At 28.8% G+C, this 20,665-nt stretch overlaps 1 protein-coding gene across 3 annotated transcripts in view; it reads left to right on the top strand.

Moving 5' to 3' along the window:
- Window positions 1-20,665, top strand: part of LOC132935546 (cell adhesion molecule Dscam2-like) — a 320,534-nt gene that overhangs the window by 120,645 nt on the left and 179,224 nt on the right. For all 3 annotated transcript variants that reach the window (XM_061002141.1, XM_061002142.1, XM_061002140.1), the window contains exon 4: window positions 18,207-18,389. In XM_061002141.1, coding sequence (XP_060858124.1) covers window positions 18,207-18,389 — 183 coding nt within the window. The remainder of the gene's footprint in view (window positions 1-18,206; window positions 18,390-20,665) is intronic.

Genomic DNA, 20,665 nt, shown 5'->3' with positions numbered 1-20,665 from the left:
TATTATAATCGGTGTTGAAGAGCAACGCGATTACTTTTTGTTCTTCGCTGAATTTTTATATTTATAATTGCAATAGATTTCTCTAAAACAATACATTACGTAATCATACTAGTATAATATTATTGTTTAATGAAAACTTAAACATACGTATTAATGATATGTATTATAATTTAATAAATAGTGAATTATTTATAAGTTTATTAATTATTCATAATTAATTAAGTCATTATAATGGATTTAATTATAATATCATATAATATAGAAATTTTATTTTACCTAACCTTTTATGAATATTTGTACATTTTTATCATATAATTTAGTCGAAAACATACCGTGATTTCAAAAATATTTCGATATTCATGGTTATCGTCAACTAATTAGTTGTACCTAATACATTTAAAGTCAACTAATTAGTAAATTTGTTTATTAAAACTTTAGATTCGTTCTTATTGTATCATTTCACAGTAAAATATTTGAAAAATAATTTGTTTGCACAATAATATTTCTAAGTAACACGACTATATAGAGCCAAGGTTCAAATATATAGAAGTTTAAGGCTATATACTTTTATAACAAGCTATACAAAAACAATTCTACAAAAACTATGTCAAATTTAATGATTCTGTAAGTCATGAGTTTAAGTTGAACATGATTACGATTCACATTTTTGGAAATACGGTTGAGTTATTTGGCGAACATTCAAAAGTAATAATAACAAATTAAAAAGTGATAACGTTATTTAGTTTTTATATTTTCAATTAGTTAGTTAATTTTTTAACCAACTCAATAAAACTAAATAGTTGGTAAATTAATTTTAAGAACTTAAATTTTTCCAGTTAATATGAGATTAATAGTTCAATTAATAATTAAAGTTATCTACAGTTACCTACAACTGTAATTAAAACTAATTTTATAATTATTTTTGTGTTTAATCATTCTGTTATGATTTTGATATGAACGTACGAAATCGGTTTATTAAAAAGCTACTGCCAATGAACACCGTACGTAATAGTATTATACACATACATTATTATAAGTGGTGGGACTGAAATCCTATTACCTGTAATTAATATTTAATTGAATCCTAAATATAATATAATATAATCATAGTAATCGGTACACTTTTACTTTTCACACTTACAAATTAACAAGGCTGGGCAAGTTAATGATTTTTTTTAACTCAGTAAAGTTAAGTTAATATGCACCAATAACAAAAAGTTAAAAGTTAAATGTTAATTTAAATATAGGTTAGCTCAGTTAAGTTAAAAGTTAATTCACACTTTTTGCTAACTTTTTAGTAAGTTAAAAAAAAGTTAATATGTTTATACAACGCTAGCGTATTTAATTTTTGCCCAACCCAAAACTAAATAATAGGATATAATGTTAATACATCATACAGTATTTCCATATAAGTTAGATTCGAATGATATACATTTTTAACTTCAAACAATTTATGATACATATTTTTTGACATGAAAACGATATAGACTGGAATAGACTAAAATAGTAAAATATTATAAAATTAAAAACACAATAAATTAACCTAACTTACTTCTTAAAATGAAAAATTAACTCGTTAATTTCACGTTAATTAAGAAAGAAATTTAGTAATTTAACAGTTAAGTTAATAAAAAGCCCAAAGTAACTAGTTAAGTTAAAAAGTTAAAATAAAATTAACTTTTTAACTTAAATTTAACTTTTTAACTCGTTAATGCCCAGGCTTGAAAATTAATGTCGGAATGAACAGATTATAAATATATGATGGACCAATAATTTGGTTATAAAAATGCAACTTAACCATAAAGCATATAGAAAAACTCTAATATCAAAAATAATTGCATACTATTGAAACTAGTGAATGAATATTTTCTGTGTCGTAAGTGTGTAAGACGGAGACAACCAATGCATGGGTAGCGTCCTCTTAAATCATTTTAAAAAAATTGTCGTTATCAACAATCTTATTTTCATCTTATTATCTTATTTTTATTATTATTAATATCGTATCGAGGTATCATACGGTAAACTATATTTTATTAACTTTGTAACGCAGATATAGTACTTAGTAATTTTGCGGTGGGGGGAGGGGATTGCTTTAACGTTACTACCCACACAATTCAACTGAAATTATTGGATATGTACATAGTATTATAATATAAAGCGTAGGATAATAATTATTATTAAAGGACAAAATATTGCAATATTTTTTTATTACAAACGTATTATCACCAATTGCGAGTGAGTGAAGTAGCAAATTCCCCGAAGGTGACTCACAGTTAACGGGAAAATTAAACATTGCTATATAATATGTAAATATAAAAATTTCCTAATTATAATGGTGCTTTGAGTTTTGTTTTTATTTGTACTTCATAATTATTACCATCCTATTTTTTTCTGATGTGGTATACATCATACAATATCATGGTTATGTTCAGTTATTATTATTACTACCTACCTATATTGCGGTCTTGAGTTATTTTATGCCCACACGTGGCTTTTCACGGCTCACATAAGTGTAATCAAATTTAATATTTTAGTTACCTAATCAATCTGTACATTTCTGTTTACCATTCTCCGTTCATATCTATAAATATCGAGTATGTGCATGTAATGTTATATTATGCCTTGTTATAGTGCAGGTGTTTTTTTTACCACCATTAAACAAATCCAATAGACTGCGATACTGAACTATGATACTATGTATCTGAACTATATAGAATGGTGACCTGTACAAACATCCGGGGCATGTAACCTGAAACATTAAAAGCTTAAGCGTAATTGGGATAGCGTGTAATTCAATTATAATATACACGTTTACTAATATTATAAGTATGGCGATACCGACTGAATGGCTATATGAATATTGAGCGGAAATTTAAGACACATAAAACACTAGAATTTGTGTACAGGCAGAGAATATGCCATTAAAAACGTAGGTACACAAAAGCATCAACTTTTCAAAACTTTTGTGTTATATTTTGCCATAGTATATTATATTATTAAATTTGAAATATTATGTTAATAGCAGCAGTGACTGTAAGCACGTTTTCGATAACGTGGCACACGTCATTTGCAGTACACGAAACAATATTATTGCCTAATGAAATATTACGTATTTTAATTTTTTTTGTTCCAACGCACAACGTTTTAAATTTTGTTTCACGTACATAATTCAAAACAAACTTGTGACAATTAAAATTGTGATTAGTTGGCCACCTATGTGCGTTGTTATATACTAATATATTAAATAATTTCTATATTAATTTATGATAATAATATATTATGCCGTTTTGACAAACAAAGACTATACTTATGATAATTAATGTCTCAATAAGGTATACCCATCCATAGTTGCATTAATTGCAACAGTTTTATTTAATTATCTTAAGATTTTAGTCTAGATGTTGAGACTATAATTATTATTGAATATGACCAAAAAGTGTTCCAGTCATATTCAAATAATTTATAATTCCATAGCGAACGAATTGCTAAGGAACTTGTTGTACATACAAAGTAACGATTAAAATTAAAATGTATTTCATGGAATTATACATTATAAATAAAACGAAACACAATGGATCGCATGATAAATAAAATTATCATCATTACCGACTATAGTACATTTATTGTTATGATTTCTTGTCGGATGATTGAAATATAATAATGGGAATCACAAAAATATCAGTTTCACGATGAACGATAAAGAAAAAAATAACAACATAATGACGTATTCAATGATATACCTAGTTGTATTTAAATTATAATATCATAATAAGTAAGTATTTGCAGTCTGAATGGCATTTTCTGTTGAGTTATACGTTTTTCATCCGTTTGAATATTTATTTTTTACATAAGCCCCGATTGTGTCAAAATACTATAATATTAAACACACGAAAGTAAAATGTAATACACGTTACATATAGGTTGACTATTAAAACCTGGCATGCACAAATAATGTAGTAAAACGGCCGCTTGTCTAGGAACAAAATTTTCCAAATTGTCCACACTCAATGTGGGTACATTTCCGCGTACGTAACCAGTTATTATTATTACTATTATTTTAACCAAAAAAGTATTAATTCGAAAGTTAAATTCGTCAACAGTTTCACGGACCATAAAAAAAAAATAATAATATAATTTTATAACATTTTCAGTTAATAATCACCCAAGTTTCATAATAAATTCTATGGTAATATGCAAGCCAATAAATATTACTTGATGTAGTAAGTACGACAAAGTGCGGTGTTATCACGTGGTGCATAACATAATAATGATAAAATAATAGTAATAATGTGGTCGAAAAGATGTACCTACCTAATAGTATAGTAATACTCGTTCACATGTAAATGTCGGGTAACTTTTGGAGAACAACAACAACAACAGTCACAACAACAACAACAACAACAAAACAATATATGAACAGAATATAGGTAGTACGATACGGTGTACCGTCTAGCGGGAATTATCGAATGTGTTGTCCCATACGCCGTGAGATAAGCCACCTACGGAATATTGTGAATTCGCTTAACTTTTTAAGCTTTATCGACAGTTTGGCCGAGCTCGATATTATAAACTCTGATTCGGTGAGTAGGTAGTTTAAAAAAAATAAATACAATATTATACCGTCGTCAAAAAGACATCGACCTTAGGTGCGCGATATTTCTAATCTGATTTTACCACGTTTTCGCAGTCGGTTTTTCCGAGATTACGACCTTTTTATTTTCAAAGGTCTCGGATTTCGTGACTTTATTAAAATATTAATATGACAAGATTATAATATTCAGATGATCAGCGGTCTAAATGAAAATCGATTGTGATTGCTTGTACTATAAAATAACACTTGAAAACGAAAAAAATAAATAAATACGTTTCATCCATTTCGCCTTGGCACGGTATCGTCGTATACGCGGTGGTTGTTAGCATTGAAATTTTCGCCTGCCGTTTAGATCAAAGGAAAAAACGTAAGTTATACAATCAGTTCACAGCGCCGAGACTGCTACATCGTCATCATGATCTTCGAACTCTTACAAAATATTATGTCTATATATTTTAATCTCTGTCTCTCTCTCTTTCTTTCTCCCTCAATCTCTCTATTTTTTTTCAACTCAACTGGAGAGCTGATTCATAAGAATCTTGAGATCGCGATGACGATTGCCGTTTTCAAATTATTGGCTGAGCGTATAACTTACATTAATTTGTCTTTCAACCCATACAGCATGGGAACAATTTCTGTATGGAAATCCGATTCACGCAATGTGTAAAACGTGATGTTTTTAATAATTATATGTTGTCGTTGTTGTTTGGTAATGATTATTCGCTTACGGTTGATCGGCCGCGTGAATCATAAAATTAACAACTTTTATATGCATAAAAGTCGAGATAAAATATTATCGAGATTCTAATGGAATATATATATCATACACGAATTAGCATAATTATATCGGCCACCAACTCCACCACCGTTACGCTATACCACCGGTCGATCGCTTAATTGCTCCGAACGCATTATGTCATTAAATTTCTTTATTCGATACCAAAGTACGTAATATATAATATTATATTATGCACTATTGTTGTTATAGGTGTATTATAGACGCGTACATTATCGTTATTGTATACGAATATCGTGAAATATCCCGATCGTTAAACGGCCACGTACCCACACTAATAGGAAATTATCGTAATGCGTTACGGCAATAATTATTATTGCGTATTATATTTTAATAACCAATACCTACCTACAAAAAACCACAACAAAAAACCAGCAGTGGGAGTGCGTACTTAAAGCATATTATTATTATTGTATATTATATTTGACAGTAGGAATATTGATAAAATACATATATACGCCATGGTTCTCTTACATCTGCGCCACGACTGCGAGTACTTATTAAAAAAAAAAAAAAAACCCATCGCATGTATCGCGCATTAATGGGTTTTATGGGTTTTTATACAGAATCATAGTATCCCGAACCCATTATTACAATATGATATTATTTATATTATACAACATAACAAAATATAGAATGGTTCTCATAATACTTGTATTCTCGAAAAGTAAAATTATTATTTTTTTTTTTCGAAACTTAATTATTATTATTCATATATGCGTACATAAATAACTATCATTATTAATATAGTAAAAACTAGTAAAATGTATTATAAAATATTATATAGATTTTCATTTAATTGAAAATGTTCATTAAAAGCATGACAATGTAACACTTCACGAGATAATGAGCTGTGTTTACCGTACAAAGAATCAACTAGTGAAGGGTATATTGTACGCCGTAGTAAAATATAGTATCGAGTAAAACGTAATATTACATAATAACAGAATGCTTTTTCGATAGCTCCTTCAACTAAATTCTAATATTACATTGGGCAGCTAACAGACGATCAGTGGGATAAGAGGATTGAAACGAAACTTTTCCAATATGTCTTGTGCACTACATCGACGGTTATATAAGTTGCGGTTCGAGATCGGAAGTCTGAAATTAATTGGGAACGTTTCGGGAAAAATATTGTCGCGGAAAATATTATAACATAAAGACGGAAATAATAAAAATAGAGATTTGTTTTATGTTTTTCCGGAAAAACAAAACTTTTAAAGTAACTCGCAGACTACGCATTACCGGTCGCGTATGAGAAAATAATAACGGTTAAAATGTTATGATAACAAACTTTGACGTATAACCCCGGCCTATAGTCCCGTCATAGAAACTTTACATATTAAGTACAATGCCATTGACAGATGACAGTGAAAATATATACATTATACGCACTTTTTGGCGTGAAATCACTTACAGTTGCTTATAATTTAAGTCTTGTAAATGCTGTAAGTATACTTGTATTATTATATAAATGTGGTCAGAAACACATGTGAATTATAACACATTTCGTTCACCGTTTAAAATTTTAACACATTTAATCACGTGCCATAAAATCAGAATATTTTTTTTTCAATTTCATGCTGATACATTATCAATTTTTCATAAACTAGGTTAGTTATTTCAAAAATATAATCTACACACATAATATTATTCTATATTATTACCTTTCCCCGTTTGAGCAAAGTTTCATTAATTCTCCTTTACTTGCTCTACTTTATACACATTGAGAGTGTTATGCAAAATACAATATTAAAACTTTTAAATAGTGCAGTCTGTTGTCATCGGTCAAGATACCGAGATTTCAAAGTTGCCTTGAAAATATTTTAATACAACGACACAGTCAAAAACATATAATATTGATAAAACTACCCAACCAATTTTCTCACCAAGACCTCTTAACAATAACAACTAACATAAATACTGACAAATATATAAATATAATTTTGATATTAACAGTAAAATTGTTTTATGAAAAGGTTTAAATTTAAACACCGCGTTTATTTTGGCTTACAATGTGTACAACGAAATACGTTTTATTCCTTACAATAGTATAGTGTTCAACTGCAATGTACGATATATGAGTATTGAGTATAGGTGTTGATTCCAGTAATACCTAATATGTATTTTGAAACGGAAAACTATTTCAAAATTATGTATTATTATTTTATATTAAATTAACCGAAGTATTACGAGGTTCCGTAATAATAATTTGTGTATGATTGTATGAAACAATATATAAAAAAACAACTAGTTTTAAAAAAAAAACGACAAAAATTCCTTCTGTTTGATAAGTATTATAAGAGTGAATATTTTATGTGCAGGAAAGACATATTAATTAAGAACAAAATATTTTTCATCAACTAAATATCACGACCGATTCCAGCTATGTCAAAATTCATCCTAGGGATGACATTTTATCATATTTTATCACAACTCCAGCTCAAGTTGTTAAGACGGTCGCTACGAGAGACTAAAACAATCCTTTGACCCTGAGCTTTATGCACAACGAATGTAATAAGCATTTATTTATATCGCAGTAATTTGCAAATTTCAATAAAGGGTTGAAAAATAATAAAAAAACAAGAGTGTGTGAGCCCACCATTACACTCTGGGAAAGTAAAACTTTTTTCATAAGTGTTGGTAGAGAGTGAGAAAAATGAATACAATAAAAACAAACGTTCACGTGGCCGCCGCAGTGCATTACTTGCAAAATAAATAAATAAACAAACGTATCGTTTCATTTTTCGTTACGATTTTTTTTCCTCCCACACCTCAAGAAAAAAATTTTACTTCATAAAAATACCAATACTTTCTATCCACATGTGGACATTATAATCGCAATTATAATTTATTATTGTGTGCGCACATTTAAAGGATAAGAGATCAGTCTCATGGCTTGTGTGTAATTTTCTTATCTGCGACGGACGTTTAATTATTATTATTATGATTAATTATAAACACATAATGTTATACAAATTAATCACTACACGAGCGCCTGGCTTGTACTTATACTCGGCCCTATGGGCAAACGCATCGCATTTATTATATCGGGTCACGTTAATCGCATTCCACGAGTACAGACTGAGAGCACTGTCGTATATTATTTTATACGACAAACATTGTACTATGCATTTTGTGTACAGAGTGTAACATGAAGATCTGACAATTGAAATAACTTTTGTTATAATCAATATTTAAACATTTTTTTTTTCGGAAAAATTCAAAATGGCCAATTTGTAAATCTTCTTTTTAGACAAATTTTGTAAAAACCTTTAATATAAATCAATTATTTTAAATTATCAGTTAGATTGGATTGGATCCAATTATTAATTGGAGTTAATTAATTCGAAACATCATAACTTTTTCTAAAATATTCTTCCTAACAATTTCCTGACATCAGTACATTTCTTAAATTATTCAGTATCCATAAAATTTTTATAACTTTTACACCCTGTAAAATATATACTGGGTGCTATGGATTTCACGCTGCCAGATTCGTATCGCTGAACAACGGTATAATTTTAACAGACGTCTACCACTGTTTGTGTCTGAGAACACCCTTTATCTATAAGAATGAATATTATAATATTATTACTGTCCATCTAATACATCGTAATTCTATTGGTTTAGTGAACAATAGTATCAATTACTTTCAAAAATAATCCAACGCGTAAAAAAATTATTTTTAACATTTTAACATTTTTACTTTTTAACAATAGTATTCAAGAATATTTTGATCATTATTTGTAGTTATGTACGTCAAAAATCGTTATGGATAATTTTATTTTTCCAAAATTCAATACTTATAAACCTTTTTTGGCGAGATTAAGTAGATCCTGAATTTGTGGTAATCCACAATTATTACAACTAAAATTAAAAATGCAGTATCAACCATACACACATTTTCTAATATAAGTTTTAACGGGGTAATTATAACAAATTCCGACTAATCAAAATTAAAGACGAACTCATTGAAATATGTATAATTTATGGAGTCATAAAAGAATTTAAAATATTGGCATTCAATTATAAAAATGTTGATACTGCTGGTCTGCTTACTGTTGGTCATATAATCTAAGGTTACTTGACAAATGAACAGTATGTATACCACCAAATAAATTTAATAAAAATATAAGCAGGAATTGCATGAACTATTATACTGTGTTTTTAATTCAAGGAAATATAATTTACTGCTTATTTGTCTAGTAATTGGTGATATTTTGGTTAAACGTCTAAATTATGTTTTAATGCATTTCAACCTATACAAATTGCTTTATAAACAATATTATACAATAATCTCATTTATGAAAAATGTTCGGTTACTGCAATAATAATTATAGAAATAAATTTATTGTGATTAGTTTTTTATTTTTATTTTTATTATGTATTACTTACAAATCAATCGGTCACTAACAACTTATTAGTCTTGCTTGGAAAAGTTAACGGACGTTACACCAAGTCCAGTTTATATTAACTTATTTTATAACTAATACGCCACTAATTGTGAACGAATACCTGAATATTACACTCTCTAGAAAAAATCGTGTTTTACCACACTTTCCAAAACATTCGAAAAGAGGAGTATTTAAAAGGCCTATATTATTTTTCATCCTATGGGCTTGGAAAAAAATACGATGTGTGTTTTATAATAATATAATATAGGTAATATGCATTCGTTATTTATATCGTAAAATAATAAATTCCTATAAACTTTGAGGAGAACTTCGATCTCTTCGATCTGCCATTTTTGTCCGATAATCCACGATCCCGTAAACTCTGTAGGGTGACGATTATCGATTACGTTAGGGCACAATATATACACACAAAAAAGCCATGTTGGCAATGTGGCCGTTGTCTAGACCTACAAATCAATATAAATGTAATATATATATATATTATTTACATATATACACAAAATGTATATGGTATAATATATTTTCTGCATATATTATAATATATAAATGTAACTATCTATAAACGACCCGCGTGCCATTCCTTTTTGCACGATTTGGATGCGAGATATATTATATAATATAATATATGTATATTTATATATTTAGATTTGTGTATTTTAGGGTTAATATGTGCAGTCGGTCGATTTTCATGTTTTTTTCCTCCTTTCCGATAGTGAAGGTTTACGTTTCCACGCCGACGGACGATCATTTCATATACGGCTATACATTTATAATATACGCATATAATGGTTGACATTTAGCTATTGAGCCAAAAAATGTCATTTGCGTGGAGGATAAAACAAATTATGACAAAAATCGTCCATCCATAGATTTGCAAAAAATAAATAAAATACTAACAAATTAATTTTTTGATTTCAATTTTCGGCCGTACTCTTCATCTAACTACCCTTGTTTTCTAAAACATAATACCTAACAACAGGCTAACATAATGATATTGTTATAATCACAATGACTTGCAACAGTTTGTTGTACACTCATATCCACAGTAAGTAGCTGATAGGCGAAATTTTAGACGGTATCGTGTACTGCTTGGTTTTATCTTTATTCACAATATTAGATCAATTTTAGCACATTATTTTATAATACCTCGTATTATTGTTCGGATATCTTCCTCTTTTATAGTAACCCAAGATGTCTCGTGCGCTATCAGCTTAATATTATGATAATATAAGGTCATGCAATTTAATTCCTTCATCCATATTTAGTAAATGTCTCTCCACTGTTTCTAACTCTATGTTGAAAATCATTGGAGATAGTGTGACCCCATGCCTTATACTCGTGTTATTCCAGAACACACTTAAAATATGCTAATTGTACTTAATTACCACCATGTATGAAACTTTTATCATTCATATTATATTAGAAAGTAAACCGAGAGCTTTCATTGTAACTTCCACATTTTTACGTAATGGATTTATAAGCTTGATCGTAGTCAATAACCATCATAATGATTTCTTTGTCATGTTTATATGGTTTTACCATTACTAGTCTAATAATGTATGTTTAATGAACTGTTTATTCCTGTCTTATTATAACTAACCCAATTGGTATTCTCCAGTTAATTCTTCGTAGGCTTTAGCCAGCTGAAAAGGACACTTTACATTACTTTATATTATGATGTATTAATAGTCAGTATATAGTACATACTAGAATATCATATGCTCTTTTATTACTCTTATTGATTTACTACTGACTCTCCTAATAATTTATTGCTATATTTTAAAAGTTCCGGTGTATTATGATCTTCCTTTGGTACTTTTAAATTATTAATTATTTTGCTAAATATCCTCTTTTGTCATTAGATAATTACTCAATGCTTACTCACATGGTCATACGATTTTGAAGTGATCCTTATCTAATTTGTATAATTATGCAATATTTCTTTAAACATTCCTTTAAATTTCTCTGCCCCCGTGACCATGTATACATTATTTATTAGAAATTTTCTCAATAGTTGTCGATAAACAATTTTTCGCTTGGTCAACAAGCTTACAAGTTTAAAACAAAGTATTTTATAAGTTTTTATAACTGGAATTAAAAAAAAATTGATCATAGTTCCTTAAATCTGTTTTAATATGAGCATCTGAAGTTAAATTTTTATGAAATTGATTATTCACGTGTAAAATAACTTTTTCTCATCAAACGATTTTATTACTTTGTTATAATTCAAAAACAAATAACCTCAGATACTTGCAATTTTCATCAAATTTTTATATTAACATTTGTGTGCTAAAGTATTGGGAAATTCAAAGTGTGATCACATGAATTAATGGGAATAGCACGCTAAAAATTGACATGGGAAAAATTTTAAAATAAAAAATGGATCACCGGGTAAGACAACTCTGAATTAAAAAAAAATAAGTTTAATAATTAATTGAACTGTTAGGCTGACCAAAATTGTAATCCCAGCCCCACCAGTAAAAAATCTTACTTTCCCGTCAAACAGGTAAAGCAGGAATTACAAAAATTTTATCAGGAATTCACAGGAATTAAGTGTTAAATATTCGTGGTTAAGGGGGGAGGGGTAAAATACATGAAATTATGTACTGCTTATTGATATTCCCTTTGTTGCTTTAAATACAATCAATCACTTAGGTACTATTATAATTCTCAAAGTGATCTATATATCATTAGGATCATTCCTGCAGAATTCCAATAATTATAAGTCTACAATGATTTTCTCACTCTATCAATCTTCTCATTAAGGTCTGCTCATAGGAGAAAATGTACTATAATTTTAGGGTGATATTTTAAACATAAATACGAGGTTTGGTGCTTCGCCCCCCCCCCTCCCCCCACAACTAATCCAGTGGAGCGTAGTAGTTAATAAATGAAACGTTAAACCATTTTTCTTGGAGTTCAAAATAACTTAATTTGTCATTTTTTGCTTTAATTGCCTTAACATTGTGAAGTAATTTGTCACTAATTATGCGTATTCCACTCCTCTTTTTGGAGTTATTTTCCTTTTCTTATGCTTTTATTATGGTTTTTTCGTAAGATGTGCATTTTGTTGGTCATAACATGCGTCAGTGACATGATATTGGAGCTTTTATACTTGACTGAAATGGTCAATTACTATTACAATACGCGAGATCTATAACATAAAGTACAATACATTTCCGCCATAATTCAAAAGAACAATCCTATAGTATACTAAGTCATTGCTACCACCTTTCAATATCATGTAATACCATTACATTCCATAATATTGTAGTGTTATATCAAATACCTAGATATATCATATCATTCAACGGTTCGTACTCATTAGATATTTAGATACCAATTATTTTTCTAGTTACAATGAATTGTTTATGTTTGTCCTGCAATTATTTTTTATCCAAATGTACACTCCACTAAAGCATTTATCATGGTTGTGGTTTAAATTAATGTGTTTTAAATGAGGAAATTACGTAGAATTACTCTCCGCTAATATATTTAATACCTATATCATTATTCGACCATCGTTAATTATTTTCATCCGAAAACGTTGTGGCCCTTGTGGGTGGTAGCTCGTTTTATTGGCTACTTCTACTAGTAGGTACCTCGGATGTTTTATCAATGAAATCGCATATGTAATTGCAATTTTCAGTATAATAGTATACTTTGCTGCACTCCACGTGGTCTGTGCTAAACAAATTGCAGGGCCAGTGGTCATGTACCATATTATTTCATTACCACCATCGGAAAAATTGCTACACAGCCACCCACTCTTATAATTTTATATTTTACGTGAATGAAATGTTAACAAGAGGACATGTTGAATTCTTATCAATTTGTATTATTATTATTTGTATGTTTTCATAGCAGGTAAACATTGTGTTTAAAGTAAACGTATGACAATCATTTTGATGGTAGAAATAATAATTGTGACTTAAATACATCGTAGCAAAGTCATTTAGTTTTTGTACCACCACGCAAGTGTGAACTAAGAAAGCATTTTCCAAAATTCCCATTTTAATGTGGTGCTTGCACAAGTATTTTGATATTAAAGGTTATCGATGGAAATTTTTAAGTCTTGAACACCATTACACCGATTATAAAACAACGAATTGAACAAAGTTTACTTTTTCTGATTCAATAGATTTGGCATTCTTAACAGGAAACGAAGTGCACGAGGTCAGCTATAGTAATTTACAATTTTATAAAATTTCATGGATGTATGGTTTTTTTTTTTAGTTATACCGATACCAAACAATCAAAATCAATTTTACCAAAATTGGTTTTGCATAAACATTTCTGTTTTCCCTTATTTTTTTTTTTTTTGTTTTCCTCCTCGCTTTTAAAAAGTACTATGTACTTTCAATTTTGACTTTTACAAAGTACCAACTAAATTCACTTTCCCACTTGAAAATATACTGAAATTGAAAATCAAAGTATTATAATATCTACTTATCGTTTATAAACCAAAAAAAAAAATAAACACACGTTAGTGTAAAATCAATACATTCGTCGTTCCGTTCAGAATCTAATAATATTATTCATGTTATATGTTATTGTATTTAACACTTAACAATATGTAGTGTAGTATTATCAACAATATGGATAAGACACATAAATACCTATTTTGATACTCTGTATTACGGTGAAAATGTTTCGTATGGGTGTGGAGCTTATTTCTTGACTTGTAAATACAATTATAAAAAAGTTGTTATTCATTTCGCCGTACTGTATTATCAACGTTGGTAGCTACACAAATATTGCAAATAATTTATACTTATAATTGAATTTCTGACAAATTTTACAACCTGTCAAAACATATATTAATGATGGATAGTAATATTATGTTGCCGATGAGAATAATATTTATTAAATTCACTCAAACAATTGTTCACACGCGATGCCAAAGGAAAATCTCAAATGCACTTTGTAGCACGCTTATAGTTTAAATTATATGAATTTTATACATAACAAAATAACAACAAGTGCACAACCGATATACCAGATAAAGTTGATTAGCAAGTGTTAACTGTTTCAAAAAGCTAATTTAAGTTTGCTTCGTGCAAAATTATTCATTGAAAATTACAACATTTGTACAGCCTGCTTATTTTTAGTTGAATATCGATTAATTTTACATGTTATTATCACTTATCATTATATTATAAGGTAAAATGAAAACCTTATTTAATCATAAATATCGTTTTTTTTTTATTGTCTCCACAGTAATTTTCCCATTTATGATTTATACTATAGTATTACTTTTATTTAAATTTATATACCTAATTAAAAATCTAAAAATTAAATACGACCATGTTCCATGATCATATTACTGTATAAATATTAATCAAACAATATTTAAAACTTTTAAGACTTTTGGAGAAAAAATAAATATTTGTAATATATAAACGTTTGAAAAAAAAATTCTTTACAAAAATAAAAACACCAAAAATCAATTTGGAATATTTAAAATGATATTTTAACACCCCATGTAAAATACAATTATTATGTGCGAACAATTTTTTGTTAATTGAACAAAATTTAGTTATTTTATTAAATATAAAAAAACGGGGTTTTAAAAGCTCTAATCCAAAAAATTATACTACTCTAATTATTCACAGTAATCTGTTTTATAATAATTTTGAAAACTTTACTATCATCAATAATCGTGGTTTTCTGTGAATATTATAATTTTATATTATAATATAAGTACATTCTCCATTAGCACTCAGTATTAATGTTAATTCATTGTAATTCGCAACTTTTACATACAATTATGTAATTAACAATATCCTTCATCATAATATATTCTATTCACAGCAAGTGTGTTTCTACTTCGGTGAAATCTGTAAACAATTTAAATGTGGAAAAAGTAAAAATAGATTATCATATATTGCAAACGTATGGCTTACGATGGGGACACGAAATAAACTTTGATACGATAGACACATATTATGATAATAGAATTACAAATACTGTGACTATAATATTGGATAATATTATACACCTCGAAGACCGTTTTGTAGCCAAATAGGTATCTCATGTCAATAATAATATATTCTCCGTTCTAAATACGTGTTTTATAAAGGTGAGACAAAAACACGCGGTTACAATTCGATTACAAGATATACGGTTCATCCATAGTGATTTACCGCAGTTTCTTGACACGTCCAATTCGCGTTTTCCAGACACTCTGACACTCTGACACACACACACACACACACAAAATATAACGTAGTTCTGCCAAATCGGGTTTGGTTAATTCGATTTAAGTTGGAAACGAATCGCCAATTTCTACTCGGATTCTTATTATTCTACAGTAGATATTATGATATTATTTTACTTCGTGGTGTTGTGTGACGATGACATTATAGTCGTTGGTCAACAATAATACTATAACTTAATGGATACGCTATTTGTTCCTTTCTGTTTCAGCAAAAAGTTGTTTTTCTTGTAGACGAATTTTTGTAACAATAGTATATCATATTATCTTCATTAGGTACCGAGTGATGTTTTGCTGGTAAATTGGCATGCGTGCAGGTTGGGGTAGTGGATAGACGTATGTTAGGACATTAGTTTCCTCCAAGGTATTACCCACTTTATCATAATAAAAACGGTATAAACCGCTATTTAGTATTGATATGTATCTAATCGTCTTTTTGTTTTAATTGATTTGAATAACAACACATTCATACCAGCATAATCTTCTTATTTTTATTGTAGGGACATTAGATTTTAGGGCGAACAGTGACCACCAAATACAATATTAGATTATAGATTATTATGTTGTTATTCTTTATTTATATTATTCACCTAAAAATCTAGAGTAAAATTACTTGATTGAAACGTACAAAATTGAGAAAAATATCTAAAAATATAAACGTAACTAGGTGATTTTTTATATAAACCGTAAAAATATTTTGTTGAAAAATAATGGCTCGCCGACCGTGTTTTCCAAGAGCACTCGATCTTATACGTGCGTTGGTGCCAAAAAATGAGATTGTTAGAAGACATTTTACGTGATAAACGAGTATGGGGAAATATTTTGCTCAAGGAAATTCTTGTTGCACTCTTCGCCCTACCTTTTAGTGCGTGTATCGTGTTGTCAAGCGTTAACACTTTAAATGGTTTAAATCGTCGTTTTCCAAAGTCCCTAGAGTCGTCACGTTTTATATTAATATTAATATCAAACATGTATAATATATGTTATAAAAAAAATAAAATATAAATCAAATAATATTAAAGCACACAATTTATTTATTTAGTGACACGTACGTGTTCGAGTGAAAAACGCCGTTTATAGAATCCAATTCGAGTATAAACTATATTATTAGGTGTACCGCCATTATTTGGTTGTACGACATGATCAAGTGTGTAACGTTGTACTTACGTTTGGAAAAAAAATATTTGCAATAGTCGTTTCCTGCAACGTATAACCACGGGAAACACAATAACACAACTAATAAGACTTAAAATCAAACACAATAATAACAATAATAACAATATTATAACATCGCCGTGAATCATAATATCATAAGCATATATACACATAAATATCTCAACATTGAATAAAAATCAAACTGCGCTTCAATAGAAACTTGTGCTCTTCAAATTATAATAACTGTATGAAATGACAATTTTTACCGTTAAATCAGTTTTTGTTCATAATATAATATTATTGAATATAAATATGATTGAAAATCAAATAGGTACTTACCTTAAGTTAACGCATACACAATGTCGTGAGCAGTGTTCGTTCAGCCAGTATTTACATTTACATGGTATTAAAGACATAACTAACAAATTTAGTTATTTAAAAACTTTTGTTTCAATCAATAATCAAAAAAATAGTCAATTAGTTATTACATACAAATAATGTATGATGCTGAGCATTATTTGTACTTAAGTATTTATTTAAACAAAACGTATAACATATTAGTTTGTAAATTAAATTTGTCAGTTTCTCCTGTTACACTATCTTAGTATTAGTGGGTATGTGCTTCATTCACTGAGAACATAATACAGTTACTTAATGCATACGACCGGAGACGGGGAGAGGGATTTGGGTGATTGTGGCAGGGTACGACCCGTTTCTTGTATGCCATATTCTCTCCGTGAACAGAGTATTGTTCGCAATTATTAAGAGCCGTATTCATAGTCAAAGTTTAAGAATAAATATTGCCTGAGTTATACTTATGATTCAAATTAAATTCATTAACGAGACTTAAATGTATTACTTGTTTTTAAGGTCGGTCGAGACCTACCTTAAGCATTGCGTTTAATTACTATCAGACATTTTTAATTTTTTTTAACTATCAAAATTAGCTTAAATAATACTTATTCTTAAGTATCGACTACAAATACGCCATGAATCTAAAATAACTGATAGACATTGTTTGTGTTATAGAGGTGATAAGGAACTTTGAACCCATCGTACGAGACACAGTGACCATGCCCGGTAACGTGGCAGTCTTCAATTGTCACATACCAGGGGTCAGCTACAATGAGAATCATGTTTTACCCGAATCGGTTGCGATCACTTCGTGGGTGCAAGACGGCGTCTTCAACATATTCCCTTCGTGGGAGATAGGTGAGTTTCCTACATTCTGGTCTTTTTTTCATAATAATGAATGATCATGTTCAGTGTTGAGCCGAGATAAATATAATTGTATCTAGATAAAGATAAAGATAAATTATAATAATGTTATCTTGATAAAAATAAAGATAACTAAATTATTTATTTATCTAGATAAATTATCGGATAATTTTTTTTATATTGGATTATGGCACTCTCCGTTCGTAGCAATATAGAATAACTTAATAGTATATTATTGAAAATATCGATAATTATTAGTAAATACTACCTACTTAATAAATAACTTAATTGTCTGCCTATAAATTATAATAAATAAAATCCGTTTAATAAATTTAATTATCTGGATAAATTTATCTAGATAACGGTGATTTTTATCTTAGATAACTGTGTAAATTAATATTCTCTATTTATCTAAATAAGATAAAAGATAAAAGAATATTTATCTAGAAAAACTCAACACTGATCATGTTTCACCGTGTTTCTCCTATACCTGCTATCTGTCTAAAGTTAAAACGCACGATAAATGAAAATCAGTTCATAAGTAAACAAAAATGTTCAATGTTTCATTCTAAACTCAGGTAAACCAAAAAGTATTCATACGTTTTAATCATTTGTAGATCTCTATATTGATCAATGAATTTTCATAGACCTAATACAAAAATATAAAAATAAAAAAAAAACAGTTACTATCATCGGACAATCGTGGATAAATTTCCTATTTATCTGTATAATACATTATTTATTTAATGCTGCAGGTATTGAATATATTTTTAAAGGTACAACACGTCATGATTTGAATATAATAGTAGTTTACACTTATTGTTAAATTATCAAGATAAAATCTGTTTAAATTTAATAATATAATAGAAAAATTGGTGTTATTTTTCTAAGGTTTAGTAAAAACATAATATTATTGTAATAGACATGCATATTATGTCATTATTGTATCGTGTACGCCATTAGAACTACCATAAACTAGTAATGACAAAATCAACAATTATACACTCAAGTACCTACTATGGTATTATTACGTATAATAGGTAATTATTGTAATATTTTTTCACTCAGATTATTGAGCTATAATAAAAATCTAAAGACGAAAATTCTATTTTAACTAATGCAGTAGTGCTAAATGTTATGAAAAAAGTGTTTTTACCTCAACTGTTAACACTAAATACTCATGTATCTGGTACGACTGTTTGGCACACGTTGATTTTGGATTCGAGATTCCATTGTTCATTAGAACTGATTATGAATTTCGGAATTCTGCTGTCGCAGATACTTCACACCAAATCGTACACAAAAAACAGACATAATGCTGAGTTCACACAGGGTTTGGTTATTGGTTTGTTTCTGTTTTTAAATACAATTTAGATTGTCCCGTCCGTGTTCGGGTAACATTTTCAGGATAAAAAGTAGGCTGGATCCCTTCTAACAAAATTCTCTACCCGTCTGTAAAAATCCCATTAAATTCGGATCAGCTGTTTTGCAGATTATCCCTGACAAACAGACAAACGCTTATATTTTATATATTTGTATAAGTACTTTGAGTTAGGTAAAAATATTGTGTTATCTTTTGAAAACACGGGTTAAAGGAAACCCGCTGTTGCATTATCAGGTACAAGTTCCAAAAAATAAATGGAAACTGTTTACCTATCACATTTTAGTTGAAAAGGGGTGTTGGAAATTGTATGGATAGCAAGTATTTATTTTAGTTCATACCAATAATTATGTATATCGTAGCTTATAATGTAATGTACTATATTTGTGAAGGATTCCATTTTATATTAGAATGAAATATATTACCAAACAGACCAAATACCAAACATAATAGTATATAATATATTTTTATGCTTAAGTCGTGACAATACGGAAATCCATCGTCAAACCTGACGACTCATAAAACGTGGCCACGATAACACTTCATATAACGGGTGCTAGTTGACGAATGAAAAATGGAAAAACCATTACATCGATACGCTGGAGGCATATCTCGTACGATTTTGTAAGGTCACGTATTCCCAAAACCACGTACTTAAAGCCACACGTTGTACATACACGTTTTAACTCACAAAAATCACAGAAACGAATGATACTAGTAACCCAGTGTCTTCACATAACTGTGTCTGTAATATCCATTAATGGTTGCAAATGATTTACGTAGCTGATATCTCAATGAGTTTGATGAAAACAATGACGCAAAATAAAATCAGGATTATTCATTGTCATTCATGCCGAATTCGTAATTTTAAAATTAAAGATGCTATCAA

Source organism: Metopolophium dirhodum, chromosome 1 (genome assembly GCF_019925205.1).
Source record: "Metopolophium dirhodum isolate CAU chromosome 1, ASM1992520v1, whole genome shotgun sequence".
In the NCBI taxonomy this organism is placed as follows: domain Eukaryota; kingdom Metazoa; phylum Arthropoda; class Insecta; order Hemiptera; family Aphididae; genus Metopolophium; species Metopolophium dirhodum.
This window is presented reverse-complemented; position numbering and strand designations above follow the sequence as displayed.